The following is a 24681-nucleotide window of genomic DNA, read 5'->3' on the forward strand; positions in this document are numbered from 1 at the left end:
CTCGTTTCAAGATGTACTTGACGAGATCGAGTACCATGAATTCTCAGCAGAGGAGAGATTAGTTCTCCTACTGTATTAGGCATTAAGTAGCATAGTCATAACAGAATATCTAGATATACAGAAACTTTTCGTTAAAGACAAAACAAAAGGGTTGAAAGGCAAAGTCCCTGTAATGAGAGTAATCAAGCTATATGCTCGTCGATATGAAAGGTTCAATGGTGAAATGGCGGCGTGGTTGACACATGCAGATCGTCCGGAGCAATCTCTTCGTGCGCCAGGGTGACATCCGTCGTGATCATAATGCCTGTGTTTCCTCCAAGGTCGGAGCCATGGCCTTGTTGAGATGGTGGGAAAAAGTCGATAATGTGCTCCTGACTCTCGCCCGATGAATTCCATTTGTTCCTTTTCCAGCCCAAAGACGAGAGCTCATACGACTGAGGCTCACAGGTGCTAGTGACGGTATTGTCTCGGCCGCCGCTCTTGGAGTTGAAGAAGGTGGTCCGCGTCTGATCCTTCTTGTCGTACCCGCGGGAAGAGCTATAGGATGCGAACCAGGCGAAGCGGGAGAGGAGGGGTTTGATGCCGGGTGCTGAAACGATAATGGCCGAGACGAAAGCTTGCCGCGAGGCCCAACCGAGGGCAGTGGCGAGAGTCTTGATGTCTTTCACGGAGTAGGACGCACGGAGGGCTGCAGCGACCATGACGAAAATGCCGGAGGAAAATAGACCGGAAAGAACCCACTTTTGCGAGGTCGGAATTTTGGCGATGATGATCAACGGAATCGGAACGCACATGATACAGAGATCGGTTCTGATGGATGAGCTGGGGAGACTTTCCGGAAGGCGCAGAACTTACAGGATGCTCAAGACTTCCATCACGATGTAATTCAAGGGCCGAACCGTGCAGTTATCTGACACCATTAGCATGGGAAACACGGTGGAGGGAGTCTGAGTTCACTTCCGGCATATGGCTTGACCTGCCAATTTTTCTGGATTGGCCGACAATTCAGAAGATCGAAAAGGAGCGAGGTGGTAAAGGTGCAAACGGTCAAAGCAGCCACTGCTAAAGCGATCCGATTCTGCCAAAGCCCCACACTGGTTACCGTCAGCTTTATCTGGGGTGAGGGACAGGGTGATGCGGACGTACGTGAGTCGGTTGTAGAGGAACACCAGCACTCCCTTGAAACACCACACCATGAGGATATATGCAAGCCACGCAAGCGCATAAATTGAGCCCTTTCTCAAAGCTGGCACCTCATCATCTGGCACCTCGGCTGCCGTTGTTTCATTGAGACCGATATTGCTTCCGTAGACAGCTAATTGCTGTGAGAACCAGCCCGATTGAATGCGACCGAGGAAGAAACCTTACCGGTACATAGATACAAGAACACCACCAGCAGTGTCCAGAATATCTAACTTTCTGCGTTAGTCGTCCCTGACACTTAAGGCATCCGTCTTGTCACCTACTGTCCCAAGCACAAGGCACACGTCGTCCCAGCGGAGAATCCCTCGATCCACCGAAAAGCGGGCATACAGACGAACTGCCACGACAACAAGTCCGATCGCCCACTCGCTAAACATTTCTGCAGTGAGATTGTAGCCCATGTTTAATCAGATGGCGCTGCACGCGGAGGCTTACGTGCGCTGGGCGAAAACCAAGAACTAGAAGGTGAGGTAGCTGCGTCCGGGAGATTATGGCATATCATAAAGCCACGACATGGCCGAGAACCTTGCCACACAGCTCAAAAAAGGGATAGCAGTGAGAGAAGGATCGGGGAACAATGAGCATCGCCCTGCATTTGCCATCCTGCGACACAGCAACGCAGAATATGGGGTGCCCTGGGAAGAAATCGACGCTATCCCCGTAATTGATTCCTGTAGATTGGTGAGGCTAGAGTGGGGAGCCAAATCACGGAATGAACCAAAGGATCTAGCACTAGACTGCATCTCTAGAAAATTGTGCGACTGATTATCATCAATGGTCCGGGTTGTCGGATCCAATATGATGCTGCATGTGCACGACTAGTTAGCTGATAAGCAATTGCTACCTCCAATGATATGCCAGGTCGTGCCTCCCGTCCAGGCACCAGCAGGCTAAACCTTCCATTACCCCGCTCGAAGTCCTTATCCTTGCCCACCCAAGGGTCGTGCACAGGGGAATGACCGGAGGGAGTAAGCACTAACTGCACCCTACATGCGCCATCCCGTGGTCGCTTCACTCGCATTGGACAATGGTGTAGTAAAGGCATCTGAATTTGAGACCAATGATGCCATCTGGTCCTCGTGACTTGAACATTTTGTAGTATCCTAATTTCAACCCCTGTTACTGACGACATAGGCAATTTTTAGGAACCTTGCGCCCTCAGGATGAGGGGTCACGCCCAGGGATAAAAACGCCGTCAACGCACCCCAGTAGTCCATATCCCCCAACAAGATCAACCATGTCCCTCCCGCACCCCCTTCCTATCGTCCCTACCACGGACGAGATTGTCCCCGCCATCCAACGCATCATCGCTCAGCGCAATGGCGTCCGACAGAAGATCCTTGACACCATCACCCCCTCCACCGCTACCTTTGACACCGTCATGCGGCCCCTAGCCGAGGTCGAGAACGCCGTCCAGGGCGAGCTGGGCATGATTTACATGCTCCAGTACGGGTCTCCTTCGTTCGCTACGCAAGAGGCGTTCAACAAGGCTCGGAAACTGTATGTCGAAGCGGAAGCATCCTGGACTGCAGACGGGGCTTTCTTCAAGCTCCTCCGGGCAGCACGAGACAAGCCAGAGATTGAAATGTTGGACCCGGAATCGAAGCATCTCTTGGAACGGGAGTTACTGGAGTACAAGCATGCCGGACATGGAGTGCTGGATGCCTCAGAGCTGGACGCATATTCGCGAGAGAACATGGCGATTAAGGATCTGGAAATGAAATTCCAGCAGAACATCGCTCGGGAGAACGGGGGCGTGTGGTTCACGTTAGAGGAACTGGATGGTTTGCCAGTTGAGGAATTGGAAAAATGGAGGGATGGACCGGAGGATGGACTGCAGCTAGAGAATGGAGAAAGTAAGAAGTTCGTACCATTCGCGAATGGAGGGACGCTGGCTGTTTTGACCTATGCGCGTCGTCCGGAGACGCGCAAGAGGATGTTCCTGGCGGATAATATGAAACTGGCAGAGAATAAGCCGCTGTTTGAAGAGATTGTTAAGAGACGAGCTGCACAGGCGCATCGGATGAAGTATCCCACTCATGCGGATTTTCGAATTGAGAGGAGAATGGTGAAGACTACGGAGTGGTTGGAGGGGTTCCTTGGCCAGATTCGGAAGACTCTTTGTCCGCGGGGTAAAGAGGAAATTGAGGTTTTACAACGTCGGCGTCTGAACGGACTTGGGGAGAATGGTGAGACTGGAGAGCAGAAATTCCAAAAGTTCTATCCCTGGGATAAGCGGTACTATGAACGGTTGATGGAACAGGAGTTTGACGTTGATCACGCAAAGATCTCCGAATTCTTTCCGCTGGAGCAAACTGCGACCGGAATGTTAGGCATCTTCGCCTCACTCCTCCATTTGCGGTTTGACCCTATACCGACTGAGAGCTTGCCTGACAATGTCATCTGGCATGACACTGTTCGGGTATTTTCCGTGTGGGATGGGAAAGACGGAGGTTTCATCGGATATCTCTATTTCGATCTCTTGTGGCGGGAGAACAAATATCGCGGCAACCAGAGCGTGAATATCCAATGCGTTAGTATACCATAGCACTTATTCAGGGTTATGAGAAGTGTGGTTAGCTTATTGGATTGACAGGGCTATCTACGTCCGGATGGGACCCGACAGCACCCTGCCACAATTCTCATGTGTTCATTCCCGACGCCAACGCCAGCGAGTTGTGCCTTGCTCAAGCAGCATCAAGTGGTGACCTTATTTCACGGTAAGCAATCTCATACTAGGGAAACCTCTGACTGACTGAATGGGATACAGAGATGGGTCATGGCATCCACGACCTGCTGGCTAAGACCAGATATGTCCGTTTCCATGGGTACCACCTACCCCCTGACTTTGGCGAGATGCCCAGCGTCATGCTGGAGAATTGGTGTTGGATGAAAGATGTGCTCAAAGGGCTCAGTTGTCACTACACTACTGTGAATGACGACTACCTGGCAGCGTGGCGCAAGCAGCATCCTGGGGAGCCGGATCCGCCGAAGAAAATCCCAGAGGAGCTGGTTGACCGCCTGGTGAAGCATCGCTACTTTAATCAGGGACTTTACTACCTACGTATACTGTACGCCTTCCTGATCTGCGTCGCTGTTTGAAGACATCGTTAATGGGGAACTTATGGTCTAGGTCTATATCTATCTTCGACATGCAAATCCACAGCCTACGCACCGAAGAGCAGATTGCTAACCTTGATGTTCAGAAGCTCTGGTATGATATCCTTGAGGAAACAGAGGGTATGGACATCACCGAGTGCAGGGACGGATTTGCGTTTGGAACTTTTACCCATCTGACGGCTGGTTACGATGTGTGCTACTACGCCTACTTATGGTATGCCTTCCTTCTACCTTCCCGTTCTTTTTTCGCTTCTCTTCTTCGCACCATATTGAACACCCCGACGGATAGTGCTAACAACCACAGTTGCACGGCGATGGCACAGGACTTATTCCTTACTGTCTTTGCTAATGATCCATACAACAAGGAGAGCTGGGAGAGATATCGTCGGGGGATCTTGGAGCAGGGTGGAAGTCAGTCTGATCTTCTGCAAATGCTGGAGGACTGCTTGGGACGCGCTCCCAACATGAATGCGCTGGTTGAGGGATTGGCACGGGGGTAGAAACTGACGATAGTTGGAGCTTGCGTATAGTAACAAACTTGATATCCATATCTTCATCAGATAGCTCATGACTAATATTAGTCGATAACTCCACTACACGGTGAGACAATGAGTCTACTGCAACACCTGACACTAAGCCCTGATCTGATCTGACCACGCCATACTAGCTGACGCGTATCAGGACAGGATAAGCCACTGGATGCCTAGATAAAACCGGCGGGAATACAGAGGATGATAAGCACTAGGGGATATAACTGGACCTCCGAGTCAGCCTTCATGAGACTCTTGGAACTAGTCATTAGCCCAGCCCCGCCTCACCTGTCGAAAAAGTAACCCCCCCCCCTCCCTCCTCCCCGCAGCATCATGATTGCAAGCCCACAAACCCTAATCTACTCATCACCATGTCCTTCCCCTGGCACTCCGGCACCCACGCCGCTCTAGTCGCCCGGGGCAACCACTCCCTCTACCTCACCGCCGCTGGCCCTCCCCGCCCCATGACCAACACCCACCTCCAACCAGCCATAATCATCGAAGCCGGACTCTGCAGCGGCCTAACCGAGTGAGTAGCCGTCAGCCGCCTAATCGCCCAACGAGCGCGAGTATACAGCTACGACCGGGCCGGCTACGGGCTCAGCGAGCCCTCACCAGCACAAAATTACACAGCCGAGAACCGCATTCGCGAATTGGCGCAATTACTCGACATCACCGGAATCGAACCACCGTATGTCCTCGTTGGGCATTCGTATGGCGGGATGCTCGTGCGGGAGTTTCTCCGGCAGTATCCGGATCAAATGGCGGGGATGGTGTTGGTGGATTCAGCGAGGACGAGGACGAAGTTACCGTCTGATACGTTTGATTTGCTGGGCGAGAGTACGTACTATGGTAGTGTGGGGTTGGATGAGAATCATGTAGTTTCGGAGGAGGAGTACGCAGCGATCAAGGAAGACGAGAAGCGGAATATGTCGACAGCGGAGATCGAGGAATCGTATATGGAGACCAGTACTCAGATAGTGAATGATGCATTGCCGGAGGGGTGTCCGGTTCTGGGGGATGGGAGATTGAGTGTGATTTTTGCTACTGAGTCGGTGGATTTTACTAAGCTTTATATGTATGCTGTGGAGAATAATGTCGGGACGGAGGATGCTCGACAGCGTCTGGCTGTGCGGTTGCAGGATATGGGGCGGGTGGATGAATATGGGCAGCGAGCGCATCTGGGCTTGTCTAGACAGAGTCGGTTTGTTTATGCGGAGGGCATGTATCGGACGCATAGATTGCAGTATGTTACGCCGGAGGTCATAAGGGATGAGGTGACCTGGGTGTTGGGGTTGAGTGAGTAGGTGATTTCTCGGGAGATGTTGTATGCTTATATTGGTCGGAGTAACATGATTATATTCGGAATATCATCTATTATAACTATATTGTATATGGTGGAGATGTTAAAACCGGCTGTAGGCCTGCCGTACATGCTATAGAGATCCTCGACTACTCCACGAACCGAAGATGGCTCGGGATCACTCGGTGCCAACCAGCAGCACTCTCCCCCGGCACAGGCATAGATTTAACCCCCGACTGCTGATCATCCAGGTCAAAACACCAGTGCTTCTCGACCTTTCCGACCAGAAATGGCACCCGGAAATGGCGACGGTCATCCGACATCATCACAAAGCCTCCAAAAGCAGGAGGTTTCTGGCGGAACTGAGCTGCTGCAACCGAGCCTTTTCTCTCCAGAGCAACCACAGCTTCAATCCTGATTATCTCTATTGCAATCCGAGCAAGCAGAGCCGCATCCCAGGGTCCTTCCTGGTGTGGACAGGACTGAAGCAGCTGAATTGCCCGCCACCGCAGGTCGTAGTCCTCGCTTCGCTTAGCCACCAGGTACAGAGGTGGAATCACCCCAATATCCATACTAACTCGTGGGATATCCCAATTCTCGCGTAGCACAGCCTCTGACAGAGAGAGCAAGAGTTCAAAGTCATCCGTATACTGGTCCAAGGCAGGATCGCAGTTAAAGTACGGAATGACTTGGAGCGATGCTCTCGCTCCTAAGGCTTCCAGCTCTAGTAATTTCACACCCTTGATATCCTTTGGACTGAGTCGGTCAGCGTATTCGTGACGAAACTCAGTCAGAGCATCAAGGTACCGGTCCAAGCGAGTGAGAATTTCAAGTTGCCGGGGCATGGGAGATTCCTTGTACCCTGCCGTGACTCGGAGTCCACAGAATTGAATGACATCGCCGGTGCTTGGCTCCAATGCCTGACGTGCCTCGTGGACTGACTTGAAGCGCCATAATGGGGGATCCTCCACGTCGTGATGGAAGCCCGAATCCTCAGGACCTTCACATAACACGCGGTCTCCGCTGCCGAAATACGCGCACTGGATATCCAAACATGCAAACGTGTCCACCAGACACTGTTCAACGAACGGGCTTGTACCCCTATAGGTTTGTCTCTTCCCGTGTTTCAAAATCTGCAAACCACCCTGCAAATGCCGAAAGGCGTTTTCATACTCCCCCACCATGAACTCGAGCGCCACAAACATCACACAGCACAAGAGCACAACATTAGTAAATTGCGGATCCTGCGAAGCCCGACGGCGCATAAGCAAGCGAAACGACCGTTCCAGCTGCTCGAACGCGAAGTGATACCACTCTTTTTGGAGGGGTCCTCCCAGCGGAAACCCGCGATGGACGGCACTCAGGGCAATAGAAGCATGACAGACGGCCGGCTCAGCGTGGCTGATTTGAAGACTTAGCTTCTCCCACAAGGCAGAATCATAGAACCCGACGAGAGTTGGGATGGTGCAATGCTGAAAATAATGGATGCCCTGGCGCTCGGCCGAGGTCAAGGAGGAGTGGACCCCCGCGGCCAGCCGGGGCAGCCGGGGGGCCCCGGGACCGCGACTAGCGGTGGTAGTGGCCGGGTCTGGGGCCCACTGCTTACGGGCCGTGTCGTAACCTTCACAGTGACGACCCGTGGAGGTGCAATTCCTGCATTGCCCGGGGGTCTCATCACATTTGATCCGGCGATGTCTAAGATGGTCGCGTAAGTCCGACCGACTGGTGGAGGATTGAAGGGGAGGACGAGATACCTACCGACAGGTTCGACAGCCGGTGCGAGATCGTTTGGCAAAGGCTCTCTGGCGCTTTTTTGTGGCGAGTGGGACTAGGAAAGTCATGGTGCCACTTTTCCGGGCAACGATGGCCGTCGGACCCAGACTGAAAGGAGATGAAGAGCGACGTGGGCGCCACGCGGCACTAAAGGCGGTCGATATGTCGGTGTGGAGGGTACAATGGTTGATCAGTGGGGGAAGAGGGCGGCAGATGAACACTGAGCAACAGTGATTAGCAACATAATTCTAGTAGGGAAGCTTAAATAGAAGCGTAGGATGAAGAGCCCTCTTATCAACAAAGTGACGAACTGCTTCATAACGAGAGATAATAATAGAACGACCTACTCTCTCTTCGGTTTCGCGCGCCCCGATGAGCTGACGTAAGCGGTTATTGGGCATGCAGATGGCAGATCTGATCAGCCTTACGGGTTGTATTATTTATTCCGTGATGATTGAGATTCAGAGTTATCTGTCAAGACCTGGACATCGTTCCAGAAGATATCTCTTTTGGCCTGCTTGGTAGCGTGCGGCTTGTGTCATTGTTCGTATCCATTCGGGACATTTCCCATGGCTCGGATAGCCTTGCGCGAGATAAAGCACAGAGGGATAAAATCAAGGTATCGTAGACTATCATGTTCTGGAAGCCGCAATATAGGGCTGATGTAACCTTCGTCCTTAGTTGCATAGAGTAGTGGAGATGTCATTAATAACAGATCGCGGAGAGATGGAGATCGAGATGGGTTAAAGCCTAACAGATGATAGGACAGGTGAATGCCTCCTTGCGCGCCGCCCTGATGGCGGGCTGGAGGACTGAAAGTAGTAGTGAAGCCTTGCAGTCGGTGGAATGCCTTATCCCTTGTTTCGCAGTCTCTCTGTTGCAGCGATATAGCCGTCGTGAAGAGGGCCATTGTAGACATAGACGGACCGATTACAATGAAATGTAGTAAGGGTATTCTCAATCACACACAATCGCTGTTCTCTATCCCCTTAGACACCATTGGTCCTATGCGGCCCTGCGTTCTACCATGCAAACAATGCACATCTATCCGTCATTGATCTCCTCCCAGAATTGGTAATCCGGACTATTCGAAATCCGCATCAGTCAGCAGCATATCGCTTGTAACTACAGTATCGAGGCCTGATCACTCACAAGACATCATGGGTGAAAATATCGTCAAAATCTGGCATCTGCGTAGAAAGCGGATTCTCTACCCGCATGCCGGTAAGCTGCTGGGTTGGAGAATTCATATGACTCTCCAGTAGCCCGCAGTCATTCAGAAGAGAGTGTATGATATCGAGACAGTGACAAGCAGAACTGTTCAAAGTAGTCATTGAATCAATCACACCCATTGCTCTCCGGACCTGCTGCTGCCATGCAGCTGCCTGCGCCGATGCGGAATCATAATGCAGACACAAAAGAGATACCAAAACTGCAGGAAGAATGAGATCGAGTCCATACCAGGCGGATAAGGCATCCTGCTCACGAGAGTCCCAGAAATCTGCAATCATTGTGATGGTCTCTTCAGCAACTTCAAGACACCGGGTGATTGCAGTATTGACGCTGATGGGATCAGCAGGATCTCGGGGTGGATTGTTGCGAGGGCGCATGATGTAACGCCAGACCACGAATGGTCTGTACATCAGAAGTCGGAAGTTCAGGCATCGCCAGTGAAGAAGAGCATGCGTGAAAGAGTACTTTGAGGGTTGGATGGCGTTTCTGCTGAAGAATGAAGGCAGCGACGATTCCCAATGTCGGATGGATGTGTCATCAAATGAGCTTAGTTCCCTGGATCGTGGGTACGGGCTGGAAATGATGCGGGAGTATATTTTGCTGATTGTGAAATAGAATGCGGCTCCAAATTTCAGGCCAGAGTATAGAGTCGTGTGGTTGGCTTCAGCGATGAAAGGGGTCGTGTTGGGGTTGAGGTCCTAGACTTGGTTACCAAGGTCACATCGTATCGATTTGGATAACGAACCAGGTCGTGGATGTTAAGCGGATATCCAACTTCTATTGCACTCTGGGGAAAGTCCTGTGGTCGTGAATATGCGATCGAGTCTTCCAGACTCAAAGTGTACAAGCACCACCAGACCCGTCGACGCATTTCCTGAGAGAAAGGAGCGCCTGATGAAGAGGAAAAGTCCTTGTACAGACCAATTCCCATTGCCACGCGGTTCGCAAGCCCGAGATAGTTGTAGCTAGAATTGAACTTGTATTTCTTTCGTAGATAGACTGACATTAGTGCCAGTGCCTGAACCAATGCCATGTTTCCCATTTCCATCATCTCGTGTGAGAAATTAGTTCTCGCCATGTCAAAGAGAGCCACATCAACCTGGGTTGGTCCCGCAGATGCCGAGAATGCTCCCAAGGCTGCAACCGTGTAGAGGAGCATATGCCAGACTTCCTTTGATGGTCGGTCCACAACCTCCATCAATTGAGCCCGGAATGTTGACTCATGTATCACAGGATAGACGGAATGACAACGCGCGAAATAAGCATCTACGTAATCACCCAAAAGCGGAGGTTGCATCTGGGGGTTTTTATTGTTTGATGCCTGCGTACTCACTGGAAGTGGGTAGCTATCATCTTGTCTGCCGCTTATGCGAAGAAAGGCCTGTGTGGATGCAATACCTAGAGAAGATTAGCCGGAAGGACGGCTCATGTCAAGATCAAAGCGTTACCAAAGTAACCGCCTCTGCCAGCACCATTCATAGTACGAGACGGATTTGAACTAGTACTGCGTTGCATCGCCTCTCCGCGTTCATCCCATTCGAAACCAGTAGACCTGGGTCATCAGCTCCGGCGGGAGCAGAGCACAACGCACCTCCTGTTGCTATGGATTTGAGGACAGTATGGGAGTGTTCGTTGCAAACAACCCATTCTGGGCACTGTCGTCGGGTGGCAAGCCATCTCGAAGGCCTGCCAAAGGACCTATGCGAGATCTGGAGCCTGGTGAATCTGGGTTAAGCCCACTTCCAAGATGAGCGTCAGTATTGCTGCACGCGAGGGTTTGGCGACTGGGACTTTGGTGGCTATGGTGATCCCTCTCTTCTAGAAGAGCCCGTGCTTGAGCAAGCTCATCCTCAATTTGGGTCAAGTATCTGGCGCAGTAGTCAGCAAAATGCCAGAATCACCGCTGTAGATCCTTTGAAACGGTGGTTATTCTACCTTCTGGTCAATGGTGATTGGCTTATTGTGTGGTAACTACATGCTTTGCGAGAACGTCGGCATTTGGAGCAAGTGGGCTGCAGGCGATCGCACTGGCGAGGGATCAGATGGATCTGATGACGGCGTAGTACCCACCTTTAACTTGCGCTTTCTGCACTCTGCACATGCTTTGGGGGTATTCGGCATCTTTGCCCTCTATATGGAGTCGGATATAGATCGTTTAGGAAGGGGCCAGTGAGTCAGACTCGGACGGTACGTAACAATCACGTGAATATAAACTCCATCGGTGTGTGGAGGAACCATTGATCCGATGGAACAGGGTTACATGCACTGCAAGTATATACATGGGGAGTGAAGAATCAAGGCATCATCTAAGGAGTGAAAGCGACACACTCCATTTCGACCAGCGCGCCGAGGGGCAGTTCTTTGACAGCCACGCAAGTCCTGGCCTACAATAATCAGTATTGCAACCACAAAAGCCCAAGAGTTCAGAACATACAGGCATGGGGGCCGAGAAGAATTTCTGATAGACCTCATTCATGGTCGAAAAGTGCTCCATGGAGGTAATGTAAACATTCACCTTCAACACATGTTGCAGCCCAGACTTGGCCTCCTCCAGGATGGCTCCCAGGTTACGCAGAAGTTGATCCTGAAGCAGATGAGCGAGGATACATAGGGAAACAAAGGGACCCTACGAACCGTCTGGCTTGCCACTCCACCACTGACTAGGGCGCCGGTCTTGTTGTCTAGACCAACCATGCCCGAACAATAAACGGTGTCATTTCGAACGATGGCTTGCGAGAAGACAGGGAATGGGGCTGGCGCCTGACTGGTGAAAATGGCCCATTGTTCGGTCATCGTGAAGAATCAATGATCCGGTAATGGGTTGCTTTACCAACTTGGTCAAGTATTCCTGCATATATATAGACCTTGACAATCGACCACTACATATTGGGGGTTACGCTTACTGGGACAATGATTGCCGAGCCAGCCGACCGTCGCCATGCAACCATACTCGGACCACTTTCTCCGCGCCAAGCATTCGGACATCATCCCCGAGCAGGTCTGGAAGACACCGATAATCCTATAAAGAGAGCGAAAGTACACCTAGAACTGACCAAGCACGGTGCTTTGATGAATTAAGACTGTGGAATTTCTTACTTGAACTGTCAATATGTTTCTCAATTACGATCTGGTGGATGTCTTCACAGCCACACCTTTTTTAGGAAATCCCCTGGCCATTGTGCGAGTGCCTGCAAGCTATCGGTCCACCCTATCACAAGAAACCAAGCAAAAGATTGCAGTCGAGTTCAATCTCTCCGAGACAATATTTCTACATGAACCTTCGGAGGGTTGCCAAGACCCTCTAGAGACTCTTGCAATCGATACTTTCACACCCAAATGTGAAATTCCGTTTGCCGGCCACCCCACGATTGGAACGGCAGCCTACATCTTTCAGAACTTCCCTGGAGCTGAGTCTGGAATATTCAAAGCGTTGGTGACCAAAGCCGGACATATTCCCGTGTCGCAAGATTCGGCAACCGGTCTAGTCAGCGCTTCTATCCCACAAGATTATCATATGCACCAGGCGCGCATCCCATCCAACGTGACCATATCCGATGCCTCGCCCGTTGTGTCCCTTGCCAAAGGACTTTCGTTCGTGCTAGCAGAGCTCCGTGACGTCGAGATTTTGGCAAGGATTTCCAGCGGATTGCTGAAGGATTGTGTCAACCCGCAGAACTTGGATGAAGGATGGAACGTTGGTCTTATTGGGACAAAATACTTTGTTGACCTTGGAAAAGATGATCAGGGATGCCGACAGCTCAGAACCAGGATGTTCGTCACCTGGGAGGATCCTGGGACAGGCAGCGCTTCCAGTGCACTTGCCTGCTTTCTAGCATTGAGGGAAACAAAGGAGCAGGGAAGTGGACCGTTCCACTATCACATTATCCAGGGAGTGGAGATGGGACGAAGGAATGATATATATGTCCGGGTTTCTCGCAGCGAAGATGGAGAGAAGATATCCGAAGTTCTGCTTCAAGGTGCCTCTGTCTCGGTCGGTGAAGGGAGAATTGCAGTCTAGAAAGAGCTGGGATGTATATGCTCGAGTGCGTTCTGCCTATTAGTTGGATAAGGTTCATGACGAATAATTCCCCTTAAAATGGCCGAAGATGCAACCCAACCGGGTCTTTTCAATTACTCAAACCGCCTTAAAGAGATCGACTAGTACGTGGCAAGCTGACCCCACGCAATTGAAGAAATAGATTAATTGAGCTCGATGACTGGGTCACTATCCTCGGAGTATATCGTCTGAGGGGAGGCCCGAGCAGTCATCGCCCCGATGGTTTCTCCACGAGGACCAGACGCGGAAGACTTAAGGCATTGTTGGTGTGAAGAAGAAGCGTTAAGAATGCAGATGTAAAGAAGACAAATTGGTAACTATATAATGCAAGCCTAAACTAACCTAACAGATTTTAATATATTTATGTCGGGGTTTATCCCCGGTCCACCAAGACAGGGTTCTGTATAGATATGGGTGAAAGACAGACATAGAAGAATTTGCCAAGGGTCTGACTATTTTCAAACGCATGTAAATATGATGTAGTTATCCGGACATTGTGCTTTTAATTTGCTCATTATGTCTTTTCCAAGCGAGTTCAAGGAAGGGACGTAGTTACCATTGTCGACGAGGGAAGATGTCATTGTCTGTGATCATGCCAAAACGTAAGCAGACCTCGATAAGAAAGTCTTCAGAAAATGTTGATCATGTTAAGTCTACTACTTATCTCAGATTTTGTCTGATCCAAACTTTATGTTGTCCATCTCCGACCAATGAGAGGCTCGGTGAAGAATGTTCCGGGCCCAGTGGACCTCGGCTCTGTACCCGTCCGAGATGCGGCTTATTACTGACTTTATGCTAACGAACGCGACATTGTAGTACATAGCTAATCGGGATTAATCGACCGGTGGCAAGGATACGCAAGGATCTAGAAAATAAACTCTATAATAGTGCTGAGATGTTTCAAGTGAGAATAATTGTACAAACCTGTGACTAACCCACGACCTCTCTTTCCACTCGTCGTATTGGAGGGGCTTATCCGGGCGTTAAGGCCATTTAGGGACGAGGATCAGGTCATGCCCGCCTGGCAGGGAATGCAATACATGGAAAATATTTCCTCGGGCGCGGGTAAGCTTGATCGGTATCCAGAGTTGAAGTGGACCCGGGTGTGAACTTTCTCCGGGAGGGTAAGAGCAGGCGGTGATCCGGATAGTTCTATCCGCTATCGTTGAAACTGAATTCATTATGAAAATACTCCGTACTGTTGTCAATTCCAAGCAAAGAACTAGCACTACCTGAGAATTCTTCTCTTTTCTTCCCATGGGTGAGAAATCTGCCAAGTCCGCCGAGCATGCCTGAGAATTAGTAATTCGGCATTGAGATCAACTCCGAGGCTGACAGATTACAGTCTTCATTCAGTAATCAACATCACTCATGGCACCAAGTCTGATGCAATTATTAACAACATAATTCGCCCTCAATGAGTGTCCATCGCCAGCACAGCAGGTTCTCCAGATACTCCCGCCAACTTGTTGCCTCATTCCCCGCCTCACCTTCGCCAACCACCCGCAGACTCTTGTTCAAGCTAGGGCCATGGTGACCTGGCTCCTGGTTTATATCGTACATTAGGGAAAGGAAGGTGACATCACATGCTACTAATCCTCCCCTCTGTATGCAACCCTAACTCTATTCCATTTCTCTAACCGGATCTACTTCTTCTGCGCCGCCGCCATACTCTTCGACTTCTCCGCCATGATCGCATCCTGCTTCGCCGTCAACTCCCTCACCGTGGGCCGCTCATTCATCCTCTCCAACCAGCGCGTCAAATGCGGATACTGGCTCTGATCAAAGCCCTCCTCGACCAACATCTTCCGCGCCCCATTTTGCCACGGCACAAACGCCAAATCAACATAGGACATCTTCTCCCCAACCAACCACTCCCGCGTCGCCAACCACGTATCCAGCACCTTCGAGACCCGCTTAATCTCATTCACATAGCGCTCCACGGCACTCGGGACGCGCTCAGGATGATACCGCGCAAACCACACCGCCTGGCCATAGTACGGCCCCTGGCCCGACATCTGGTAATGGAGCCATTGGCGGGCCTGATGCGCCTCGTGAGATCCGGCAGGGAAGCTGAGTTTGTGGGTGGTGTCGTAGGTTTCGATCAGGTACTCGATGATGGCGCCGGATTCCCAGAGGGTGAGGCCTGTGTTGGGATCCTCGATGGCGGGCAGTCGGCCGTTGGGGTTGATGGCTTCGTAGGCGGGTTGTTTGACTTCATTGAATTCAATGGGGATGGGCTCGATGGGGAGGTTGAGTTCGGCGAGGATGATGGAGATTTTCATCGGGTTGGGGCCGAAACCGCCGTAGACTTTGATGGGCTGGAGGGAGGTACTCATGGTGGATGATTGATGATGTGATTGAATGTAGGAATTGACTCCAATGGATGTGATGGCCATGTTCGCTGAACATATAGCCAGATGTTCGCATTTCCAAAGACCGAAGCCCGAGTATGATTACCAAGCATATCCTTAGTACAATGGAGTGGACCCACAAGGAGATATAGCTCCGAAGAGGTCAGAAATTAGTGTGATAGTGTCAGACCGGTGCTAGAAAAATAGCTTAGATAGCTTCAAAGGATTTCTGATACTAGTTGCGTCTTCCACGTGATAGAGCTCATCCAGTGTCAGGAAATTCTCTGACCCTGTTGTACTAATTTCTGACCCCTTCGCAACTGGGACCCTGACCCACAACTCGTGTCGTGTTTATCCGGAGGATCCACCAAGGCAATATGTGGGGTAAGGGGGTTCTTCACGCATGAAAAACCATGCTGCTGTGCAACGTCATCGATGACCGCGAGATCCCTGGATCCACACTAAGCAAGGTTCGAACGAGCATATAAGTAAGCGGGTGAGAATGCAACGCAGTCCGGCCCGCAACCCTATTCCCACCCCTCGGATCAGTATGCCCCTGTCCACCAAACCCATCGCCATCATCGCGGGCGCTGGCCCCGGAACAGGAGCCGCCCTGGCAAGACGATTCGCTCAACGATACCCGGTGGTGCTTCTGGCGCGGACTCCTAGCACTCTCGACCCGTTGGTGCACGAAATCAATCGCAGTGGCGGATCCGCTCTGGGCATTCCCGCCAATGTCGCCCATACCGACCAGCTCTTCTCCAGCCTCACCCAGCTGCGCGACCACTTTGGGGCCGAGCCACGTGTGGCGGCTGCTATCTTCAATGTAGCCAGCAAGTTCACCCGCAATGGGTTTCTGGAGAACCAGCCAGATTTCCTGGACAGTCTGGAGGCCACCGCACGAGGGGCCTCGAATTTCTCCCGAGCCGTGCTTCCACTCCTCTTGAAGGAGGTGGACGATACTGAGGGCTATCCTCCAACCCTGATCTTCACCGGTGAGTTCTAATCTAGACTGCTGGGGTGAAAGACACAAAAGAAACCGCTAACGAACGACTTTCGGAACATCCAGGAGCCACAGCGGCCTTGAAAGGAGGATCCGGACTGGGCTCCTTCGCCATGAGCAAATTCGCCGTGAGGGCACTGGCGCAGTCATTGGCACGAGAATTTGGCCCCAAGGGCGTGCATGTAGCGCATGCCATTATTGACGGGATAATCGCCACTGAAAAGACCAAGGAGTATCTGAATGACCGACCCGATGCGAAGATTGACCCTAAAGGCGTGAGTTGCTTTCGAGACCTGGTTGTGCGGTGACAGCTAATGAGGGTTTGTTTAGATTGCTGAGGCGTACTGGTTCTTGCATACCCAGTCTCGGTCCGCATTTACCCATGAGATTGATCTGCGACCGTACTGCGAGACGTGGTGATGACTGGTACTGTTATATGCACGGGGTCAGCGCCTCATAGGCGACGTGATAAGATTGAAGTCATTACCAAGTATAGTCCTGCTAGACAAAGTCACGAACTCTAATAGAGTAGTTGATCACGGTCATCGCGAATAAGAAGCATAGTCCATTTATTCCGTGGCATTGACCCCGTCCAGCCACTCATTGATGCGACGAGCATTCTTAGCTGCATGAGTATAGGGGGCCGGATACAGCCTTGGTATCGCCATGTACCTCGATCGTCTGATCACAGATTAGTTGAACACGTCAGTAAGGCAAAAGTGGGACACTTTTAATCTTGATACGGAGCGGTCACAATCTCCTCCAAGTGCCGCAGTGTGGTTTTGAATTCTAGTCCGTGTAGATTCCATGTATGCTGCAGCATCCGTATCACTGACCGAGGCCGCGGGGTTCTTTATGCAGGACGGCTTTCTTTTTGCCGCACGGGTTATATCGGTCGCATTGAGGGTGAACTCTTTCTAAAGGATAAATTCTATGCAATGCACCCAGTCTTTCTTTGTCTGACTGCATTTGAGAGAGAAGGGGAAAGAAGGGCACGGTCATGGATGATACATCGCCGCCCCGCGATTACATCAGCTCGGCCTTCCTGGGAGCCCGAGCTTACTTACCCCGCACATTACATTGTCCCTGTCCAGCTATATAAATACGAAGGCTGTCCTCGTAAAAAACCACATCAACTTCACAACCCATCATTCAAGCTCGTTCCAACTTTCACAATGTCCAAGATTCTTACTGTGTTCGGTGCGACCGGCAACCAGGGCGGCTCGGTAATCCAGGCCGTCCTCGCCGACCCGGACCTATCCAAACAATTCAAGATCCGCGGTGTCACCCGCGATGCCTCCAAGCCAGCTGCCCAAAAACTAGCCGATCAGGGCGTTGACCTAGTCGTGGTATGTACCCCTCATGTCAATCAGACTACTTCATCTAACAAGTCCACAGGCCGACATGTCCTCAGTGTCATCCGCCCTCCCCGCCATCCAGGGCGCCGACACCGTATTCTTCGTCACCAACTTCTGGGAGACCATGAGCCGCGACACGGAAGTTGCCCAAGGGAAAGCCGTGACAGATGCCTGTAAAGAAGCCGGTGTCAAGCATCTCATCTTCTCCTCTCTGCGCAATGTCACCGAGATCAGCGAGGGCCGCCTACCCAACGTGTCGCACTTTGACGGCAAGGCCGACATCGAGGAGTATATCCGCGCCAGTGGGGTCCCTGCGACCTTTGTTCTCGCCGGACTGTTCATGTCCAATTTCTTTCAGATGCTGAATAAGCGGGATGATACCTATACGCTGGCTTGGCCGGTTGACGTGGATAAGGCGCAGGTGCCTTTGTTTGATGTTGTTGGCGATACGGGTAAGAAGTCTTCTCCAGATGACAAAACGTATATACTGATCTAGAGTATAGGTAAATTCGTCAAAGCGGCGCTCAAGCACTATCCCGCGACGGTCGGACAGCGGATCCTCGCAGCCACCGACTACTACACGCCCAGTCGCATCGTGGAGGAGTTCCAGCAAGTTACCGGGTACAAGGCACAGGCTGTCACTATCCCGGCCGAGATTTTCAAGTCCTTCCTACCTCCGCCGATCGCACAGGAGATGCTGGAAAATATCCTCTTGTTGGAGGAGCCGGGGTACTATGCTGGGGAGTCTCTAACGCCGTCTCATGAACTCCTCGACAAGGAGGATCAGCCTACTCAGTGGGAGGAGTTTGTCTCGCGGAACCAGGCAAAGTGGTAGATATGATAGGCTAGGTGGATATATTAATGCAATGTACATTTTACTTTTGAAAAAAGTATTATTTTTTATTAATATTAAACTAAGAACACTTTTGAATAGGCAACGTTTATCTAATTGAGCCAATCTGTTATTATGCTAGTAGCAAATAATATGCTCATACCTATATGTAACCGCCGTCTTCACAAGTCAGCAGAAACCGCTGTATCCTAGATCTGGTCCCGAGCACGACAATCGTGAAATGTTTTTTTTTGAACCCCTTGATAATTGTAAGATTCTCGTTGTAAACTCTGAGATATGATTGGTCTTCCGCGACATGCCGGACCGCCAAAATTGGAATCCAGCAAGCTGAATAATGAACAACTGTGGCAGCGCCACAATCCCGAGTGTGTGGTCGCGACAGCATCAGCGTCACCATGAGACACCAGTTGGCGAGGATATCCGTAAGTCCCGTGTGAGGGGTTATCCAATCACAGGATTCCTTATCATGAGCAGCTCGTATACGGAGTACTCCACCCAATAACTGAATCCCTGTCAGCACCTAGCGCATTTATCTAAATATATACTAGCGACGCCAAGATGGCTAGGCCTGGATTATGTGCTGACACCATGACAAGCATTTACTACAGAATAACTAATATAATCTAAAGTCCTTTGACAAACTAGATGTAAGACATTAGACTAGATTCTCACATAGTCACACTAGCCAGAGCTAAGTGACAATAAGCTATAAGCCGGTTGCCTCGGAGATATGTACACAGCGTAGGTGACTCCTCCTCTGTCGGACGTCCGATAGTTGCATGCGCTAAAGCATTGACTCGTCTCGAGGTGATAGATCGTAATTTCCTTCTGCCGATCGAGAATCCTTCTTGCGGTGCCTGAGAATCACACGTGTTTCCACTGAAGAAGCTGTATGGATGCATCTACAATGGTGCCAATCAGGCTATGAAGCAACGGATCGTCACGGCAATAGCAATAATAACGCGTCATTAATTAGATGATAACCGCTCTAGGTAATTTTCCCGCCTCGAGATTCACATCACTGTGAACACTCTGCAATAAATCATAGGGACTAGAAAACAATAACAAAAGAAAACGAGTAGTAGGGGACTACTCCACCCGAACTTCCAACTCGACGACCTTCTGAATCTGCAACGGTCTCTCATCCTCCTCTCCTTCCTCCATCCTCCCCACCTCTCTCCTTCCCTCCCCGCTTCCCCGTCCGCTGCCCCTCGCACTCCCGCTCCCCACCGATCCCCTCTTATCGCTATCGCTATCCCCGTGTCCGATCGTCGTGGTCACCGCGCCCGAATTATCCCACGGTCTGTGTCGCCCAGCAGTATTCTCCCCTAGCTCTAGGAATTCGGCCTGGTCGTCTGTTTCAGAGGGCAGCATGCGGCTTTGGTTGCGTTGCGTGCGACGCACCCCGCTCAGCGCGTACGAGCGGGCCGGGTCGAGGGTCTGGCTCTGCGAGGGGTGGCGCTTGCGGCGACGCGTGTTGTAGCTGGAGGTGAGGGTGGAGGCGAAGGCGTGGAAGTAGGGACCGTAGGTAGGGACGCAGGCGATGATGACCTGGGTTGAATTAGTATCTGTTACGGAGGAAAAGGCAGAGGGAGCAGATGGAGGGGACGCACTCCCAGACTGATTTCCACGTCGGACCAGAGGACGATCGGTTGACTGTCGGTGTAGGTTTTGAGGTTCTTGATGGTAAAGATGCGGATGATTTGGATGATGGTGATGAAGAATCCGAGAGCGAAGAGGGCGATTAGGGCTACCTGTAAGATACCGGTCAGTATGGGCGGAGGGAGCGGGAAGGGAGGAGGGGAGGGAACTTTTTGCGCATGGCGGAGTTGCAGGGACCACAGGACTGGAAGGGGGAGGGCAATAATGAGCATGTCGAAGCCGAGACTTGTTCCTGAATATCTAGGTTATGGTTTGTCATCTAGGAAGGGGAGCAGATGAATTTACCGGCCAAGGCTGTTGTTTGGTTAGCATGGAATCTGAAGGGGGGGGATCGTGGACATACCATAGTATGAAGCGACCGTGTCAATGCATTTCCCGGGGAGAGTTGTGTCCCATTGCTTCGCGACCTAGCCATTTGTTAGAGAGAATCCGCGACGAGGCAGCACAGACTGACCGGATTGCAGGCCAGTGTCAAGAGCAATGTGAACACCACTTGGTTGATCACCACGGCTCCCGCCACCGCGATGATACACCATCGATATGCGGCCACGAACCCCCCGACCCGCAAGTAGGACGTCAAAAGCGAGATTTTGAAGCAGAGGATAGCGAGAATGTACACGGGGCCGCCGGCGTATTGGATCTGAGTCGGTCATTGGTGTCAAGGTTCAACGACATGGAGGCAGGGAGGGGGGCATCAACCTTGCTGAACATCACCACATTCTCATCCGGGAAATAAGCGGCGTCCAGGCCTAGGCCATATCGTGTTTCTAGATCGTCAGTGTCACTGGTCGATCGGTTCAGTTCAGGGGAAGCGTACGGGCCACCGAGATTCCCGCATACCCCATCCCCAACACCGCACTGCACACCGCCGCATAGTCGTCCAGCCAAAGGGCGCGCTTCGTGTGCAACCGGATATACAACCGTAGCGCAACGGCGATCACTGCACTGATGCTGAAGACCAGGCAGATGGCAATGACTCGCGCGACATGGCTGTGGGGGTCGGGGCGGGTGAGGTTATGGACCCAGGTCATGGCATTCCGCTGTCCGTCGATGAAGCTGAAGGGAAAGTCAACAGACAGGAAGGGAGGGATGTGCAGGATACACACGGTGCAGGGTGAGATCCCCCAACACTAGGGACTCGGCACCTTAAGGTGAGATTTTGACTTTTTTTCCCCTGTTTATTTTCTCGGCATTCGTTATCGACCATGTGGCTGCTTGGCTGCTGACGTGCAATTTACGGCCCCTTGGGTATTACGCGATGGATCAACTTCTTGGAAGCTAAATCTAAGACCAGGACCGGACAGCAAACCATCCAGACCCTAACGCCCCGCTGTGGAGACAACCACTATCTCGTCAGCGCACAGGAACGGCGAATCGGATCCCTAGCGGGCCCACTGACCGGACTGGACCGTCCGGTCAGCAAGCGATGAGACTAAGGCCCTCGAGCAATATCGATCTCGAGGCATGATAGGACGGCCGCCCCGGTGGAGGGGCTGCATACTATTTCCTGGACATTCTCCGAGCCCGTCAAACACTAGAACCAAGCCACGCGGTGGTGCGAGCAAATGAAAAGCCATTCTGCAGCTGATGTGGGCAAGGAAAAAACAACGGCCTCAAAAGTAGACGAAACTTCTCTGCCTAACTGCCAGAATTTCAGGGGATGTCCTACCGGAACACTCCGGAATCATGCAACCTGGGTAATATCTTCTTCACAACAGGGATAGCCAGGCCCACTCCACAAGAAGTAAGTTCCACCATCGTGGTCGGCACATGGCCGGTGGTCGGATAACCGTTTTCACGACATCTGACGACCGAGGGATATAAAATGGCCACCCCCTGTCGCTTCAGATCAATTCCCCGAGCAGAGCCCGCCATTCCGCCGTCATGATCAAACCCGCTCTCTGGACCAGCTTGCTGGCTGTTACGGCCTCGGCCACTGCCATTGGCAGCCGAAGCAGCACCAACACCACCAACTGCCGCTGTTTCCCCGGCGATGCCTGCTGGCCTTCCCTCAGTGAATGGGACCAGTTCAACCAGACCATTGACGGTCGCCTCATCAAGACCATCCCCTTGGGCAAGCCTTGCCATGCTCCCAACTATGATGCCTCGGTTTGCGCCGTCCTGAAGGAAGAATGGACCGAGCCCGAGCTCCAGTAAGCCCTACCTTCCCTCTCCCCCCTGCCGATCCCTACTCACAGACCCCACCAGCTACACCTCCAGCAGCTCCATCATGGCCCCATGGTTCGCCAATGGCTCCTGCGACCCCTTCCACCCCGTCGCCAAGCCCTGTACGATGGGCAACTACATCGACTACGCGGTCAACGTCTCCACCCCCGCGCATATCTCTGCGGCGCTCCGCTTCGCCGATGACCACAACATCCGTCTGGTCATCCGTAACACCGGACACGATTACAATGGCAAGTCCACCGGCGCCGGAGCCCTGGGCGTGTGGACTCACAACCTGAAGTCGAGAACCCTGATTAGCAACTACACCGACAAGCACTACACCGGCCCGGCCGTCCGCTTGGGCGCCGGTGTGCAGGGCTTCGAGGCGTACGAGTTCGCCGACAACCACGGCTACCAGGTTGTGGGCGGCGAATGCTCGTCCGTCGGTATCGCTGGTGGATACACTCAAGGTGGTGGCCACTCGGCTCTTTCCTCTCGCTACGGACTGGCCGCTGACCAGGTTCTGGCGTGGGAGGTTGTCACCGGCACCGGTGACTTCGTGACCGCCACTCGTGACAACGAATACAAGGACCTCTACTGGGCTCTGAGCGGTGGTGGCGGTGGTACCTACGGTGTGGTGGTGGCCATGACCTCCAAGCTGCACGACTCGACCCCTACTTCCGGCCTGAACCTGACCTTCACCAACTCCGGCATCAGCCAGGACACCTTCTTCGAGGCCGTCACCCTCTACCACACTCTCCTCCCCAGCATCGTCGACGCCGGTGTCATGAGCATCTGGTACTTCACCAACACCACCTTCTACATCTCCCCTCTGACCGGCCCGGGCATCCCTCTCTCCACCCTGCGCTCCCTGGTCGCTCCCTTCGAAGCCGGCCTCACCAAGCTCGGCATCCAATACACCCTGGTGGCCAAGGAATTCGACACCTACCTGGAGCAATTCAACACCATGGAATCCGAGATCGCCGTCGGCAAAGCCCAATACGGCGGATGGTTGATCCCCCGCGATGTCGTGACCCAGAACACCTCCGCCCTGACGGAAGCCTACCGGAAGATCGTCTCCGACGGGGCCACCTTCATCGGCGTGGGTCTGAACGTGAACCACTCCGTCTCCGGCGACGTGGACAACGCGGTTCTGCCCGCGTGGCGTGACGCCCTGATCGATACCACTCTCACCACGCCCTGGGAATGGGATGCGCGGGATGAGATGATCGTCGAGCAGAACAAGATGACCGATATCTATATCCCCTTGCTCGAGGCCTTGTCTCCGAACTCTGGAGCATACATGAATGAGGGTAACTTTCAGCAGCCGGAATGGAAGAAGGCGTTCTATGGCTCCAACTATGATCGTCTCTTGGCGGTCAAGAACAAGTATGATCCCAATGGATTGTTCTATGCTCTGAAGGCGGTCGGTTCCGATGCTTGGACGCAGTTGGAGGATGGAAGGTTGTGCCGTGCTTAGGGTAATGTACATAGATGATGATTGTATATAGTCGAGTTGTGGACTCGTGATTACTTAAAGTTTATAATTTAGAAGAAACCCAGGAACTAGGAGCGCGTGTGCCCGGTTGTATGCGATTACCAACACTGTTAGCCAGTCGTAGTATACTATATATGTTGCCTCCCTGAACCCATCTTATTTGGAAAAGAGATCTTAACTTATTTAATACCGCAGCACAGTCATAACAAAACGATGATGTAAATGCCTCCAAAGAGGTTTCCTCGTTCAACGTCCTGTGCTAGAACCAAAAGCCACATCATACAGTCTCTGTGGGTTCTTGGCTGGGCGGACAACAGACGGTATCTTGTCGCCGAGACAAGTCCGATAGATGGCGCTATTGCACCCACGTGCCATCTTCAACCATGACTATTTTCTTCTGGTTAGTATTTTGTCGGTAGGGATAGGACAATGTCCGAGTATAATATCCAGTAACCGTTCTACTGTACATGGCATCTTAGGAGCATCTATTCCCGCCCTGTGCTGGAATTTCTTAGTCTGTGTAGTGTGTACAGTAACCATTGCATTGTAGTAGCTACGATGTTTCGAG

General features: G+C 51.9%; 12 protein-coding genes across 12 annotated transcripts; 6 read left to right on the forward strand and 6 right to left on the reverse strand.

Moving 5' to 3' along the window:
* Positions 1-212: 212 nt before the first annotated feature.
* On the reverse strand, positions 213-1604 carry BO80DRAFT_407061 (uncharacterized protein; the record flags this gene model as incomplete). Its single annotated transcript, XM_025717786.1, has 6 exons — positions 213-810; positions 856-910; positions 958-1094; positions 1147-1315; positions 1369-1411; positions 1467-1604. The coding sequence occupies 6 exons, from the start codon at positions 1602-1604 to the stop codon at positions 213-215; spliced, it is 1140 nt and encodes a 379-aa protein (XP_025575084.1).
* Positions 1605-2429: 825 nt separating this feature from the next.
* On the forward strand, positions 2430-4915 carry BO80DRAFT_382051 (M3 family metallopeptidase). The gene is made up of 5 exons (XM_025716871.1): positions 2430-3736; positions 3800-3923; positions 3974-4274; positions 4337-4537; positions 4628-4915. The coding sequence occupies exons 1-5, from the start codon at positions 2441-2443 to the stop codon at positions 4821-4823; spliced, it is 2118 nt and encodes a 705-aa protein (XP_025575085.1). The 5' UTR covers positions 2430-2440; the 3' UTR covers positions 4824-4915.
* Positions 4916-5224: 309 nt separating this feature from the next.
* Positions 5225-6160, forward strand: BO80DRAFT_445077 (alpha/beta fold hydrolase; the record flags this gene model as incomplete). Its single annotated transcript, XM_025721473.1, has 2 exons — positions 5225-5382; positions 5431-6160. 2 exons carry the CDS (start codon positions 5225-5227, stop codon positions 6158-6160), a joined length of 888 nt encoding a protein of 295 aa, XP_025575086.1.
* Positions 6161-6258: 98 nt separating this feature from the next.
* On the reverse strand, positions 6259-8181 carry BO80DRAFT_382053 (Zn(II)2Cys6 transcription factor). Its single transcript, XM_025716872.1, has 2 exons — positions 7915-8181; positions 6259-7851 (listed from the first exon to the last, which is right to left on the reverse strand). The coding sequence occupies exons 1-2, from the start codon at positions 7995-7997 to the stop codon at positions 6306-6308; spliced, it is 1629 nt and encodes a 542-aa protein (XP_025575087.1). The 5' UTR covers positions 7998-8181; the 3' UTR covers positions 6259-6305.
* Positions 8182-8924: 743 nt separating this feature from the next.
* BO80DRAFT_475257 (fungal specific transcription factor domain-containing protein) lies at positions 8925-10750 on the reverse strand. Its single transcript, XM_025723203.1, has 4 exons — positions 10611-10750; positions 9908-10560; positions 9082-9860; positions 8925-9013 (listed from the first exon to the last, which is right to left on the reverse strand). The coding sequence occupies exons 1-4, from the start codon at positions 10675-10677 to the stop codon at positions 8974-8976; spliced, it is 1539 nt and encodes a 512-aa protein (XP_025575088.1). The 5' UTR covers positions 10678-10750; the 3' UTR covers positions 8925-8973.
* Positions 10751-11468: 718 nt separating this feature from the next.
* BO80DRAFT_356049 (yabJ protein) lies at positions 11469-11955 on the reverse strand (the record flags this gene model as incomplete). The annotated part of the gene is made up of 3 exons (XM_025715776.1): positions 11469-11546; positions 11597-11746; positions 11797-11955. The coding sequence occupies 3 exons, from the start codon at positions 11953-11955 to the stop codon at positions 11469-11471; spliced, it is 387 nt and encodes a 128-aa protein (XP_025575089.1).
* Positions 11956-12249: 294 nt separating this feature from the next.
* On the forward strand, positions 12250-13180 carry BO80DRAFT_475265 (PhzF family phenazine biosynthesis protein; the record flags this gene model as incomplete). Its single annotated transcript, XM_025723204.1, has 1 exon — positions 12250-13180. Exon 1 carries the CDS (start codon positions 12272-12274, stop codon positions 13178-13180), a length of 909 nt encoding a protein of 302 aa, XP_025575090.1. The 5' UTR covers positions 12250-12271.
* Positions 13181-14627: 1447 nt separating this feature from the next.
* BO80DRAFT_425195 (glutathione S-transferase family protein) lies at positions 14628-15657 on the reverse strand. The gene has a single exon (XM_025719458.1). It carries the CDS (start codon positions 15556-15558, stop codon positions 14866-14868), a length of 693 nt encoding a protein of 230 aa, XP_025575091.1. The 5' UTR covers positions 15559-15657; the 3' UTR covers positions 14628-14865.
* A 450-nt stretch (positions 15658-16107) lies between these two features.
* On the forward strand, positions 16108-17126 carry BO80DRAFT_502172 (NAD(P)-binding protein). Its single transcript, XM_025724310.1, has 3 exons — positions 16108-16568; positions 16643-16851; positions 16907-17126. The coding sequence occupies exons 1-3, from the start codon at positions 16124-16126 to the stop codon at positions 16994-16996; spliced, it is 744 nt and encodes a 247-aa protein (XP_025575092.1). The 5' UTR covers positions 16108-16123; the 3' UTR covers positions 16997-17126.
* Positions 17127-17680: 554 nt separating this feature from the next.
* Positions 17681-18818, forward strand: BO80DRAFT_502173 (NmrA/HSCARG family protein). The gene is made up of 3 exons (XM_025724311.1): positions 17681-17925; positions 17975-18386; positions 18438-18818. The coding sequence occupies exons 1-3, from the start codon at positions 17752-17754 to the stop codon at positions 18767-18769; spliced, it is 918 nt and encodes a 305-aa protein (XP_025575093.1). The 5' UTR covers positions 17681-17751; the 3' UTR covers positions 18770-18818.
* A 1058-nt stretch (positions 18819-19876) lies between these two features.
* BO80DRAFT_407080 (uncharacterized protein) lies at positions 19877-21553 on the reverse strand (the record flags this gene model as incomplete). Its single annotated transcript, XM_025717787.1, has 8 exons — positions 21267-21553; positions 21149-21216; positions 20904-21089; positions 20793-20856; positions 20735-20743; positions 20599-20681; positions 20401-20541; positions 19877-20338 (listed from the first exon to the last, which is right to left on the reverse strand). Exons 1-8 carry the CDS (start codon positions 21478-21480, stop codon positions 19877-19879), a joined length of 1227 nt encoding a protein of 408 aa, XP_025575094.1. The 5' UTR covers positions 21481-21553.
* Positions 21554-22242: 689 nt separating this feature from the next.
* BO80DRAFT_382070 (FAD-dependent oxidoreductase) lies at positions 22243-24178 on the forward strand. The gene is made up of 2 exons (XM_025716873.1): positions 22243-22602; positions 22658-24178. The coding sequence occupies exons 1-2, from the start codon at positions 22334-22336 to the stop codon at positions 24093-24095; spliced, it is 1707 nt and encodes a 568-aa protein (XP_025575095.1). The 5' UTR covers positions 22243-22333; the 3' UTR covers positions 24096-24178.
* The last annotated feature ends 503 nt before the right edge of the window (positions 24179-24681 follow it).

This window comes from Aspergillus ibericus, assembly GCF_003184845.1.
Source record: "Aspergillus ibericus CBS 121593 unplaced genomic scaffold BO80scaffold_20, whole genome shotgun sequence".
Lineage (NCBI taxonomy): Eukaryota > Fungi > Ascomycota > Eurotiomycetes > Eurotiales > Aspergillaceae > Aspergillus > Aspergillus ibericus.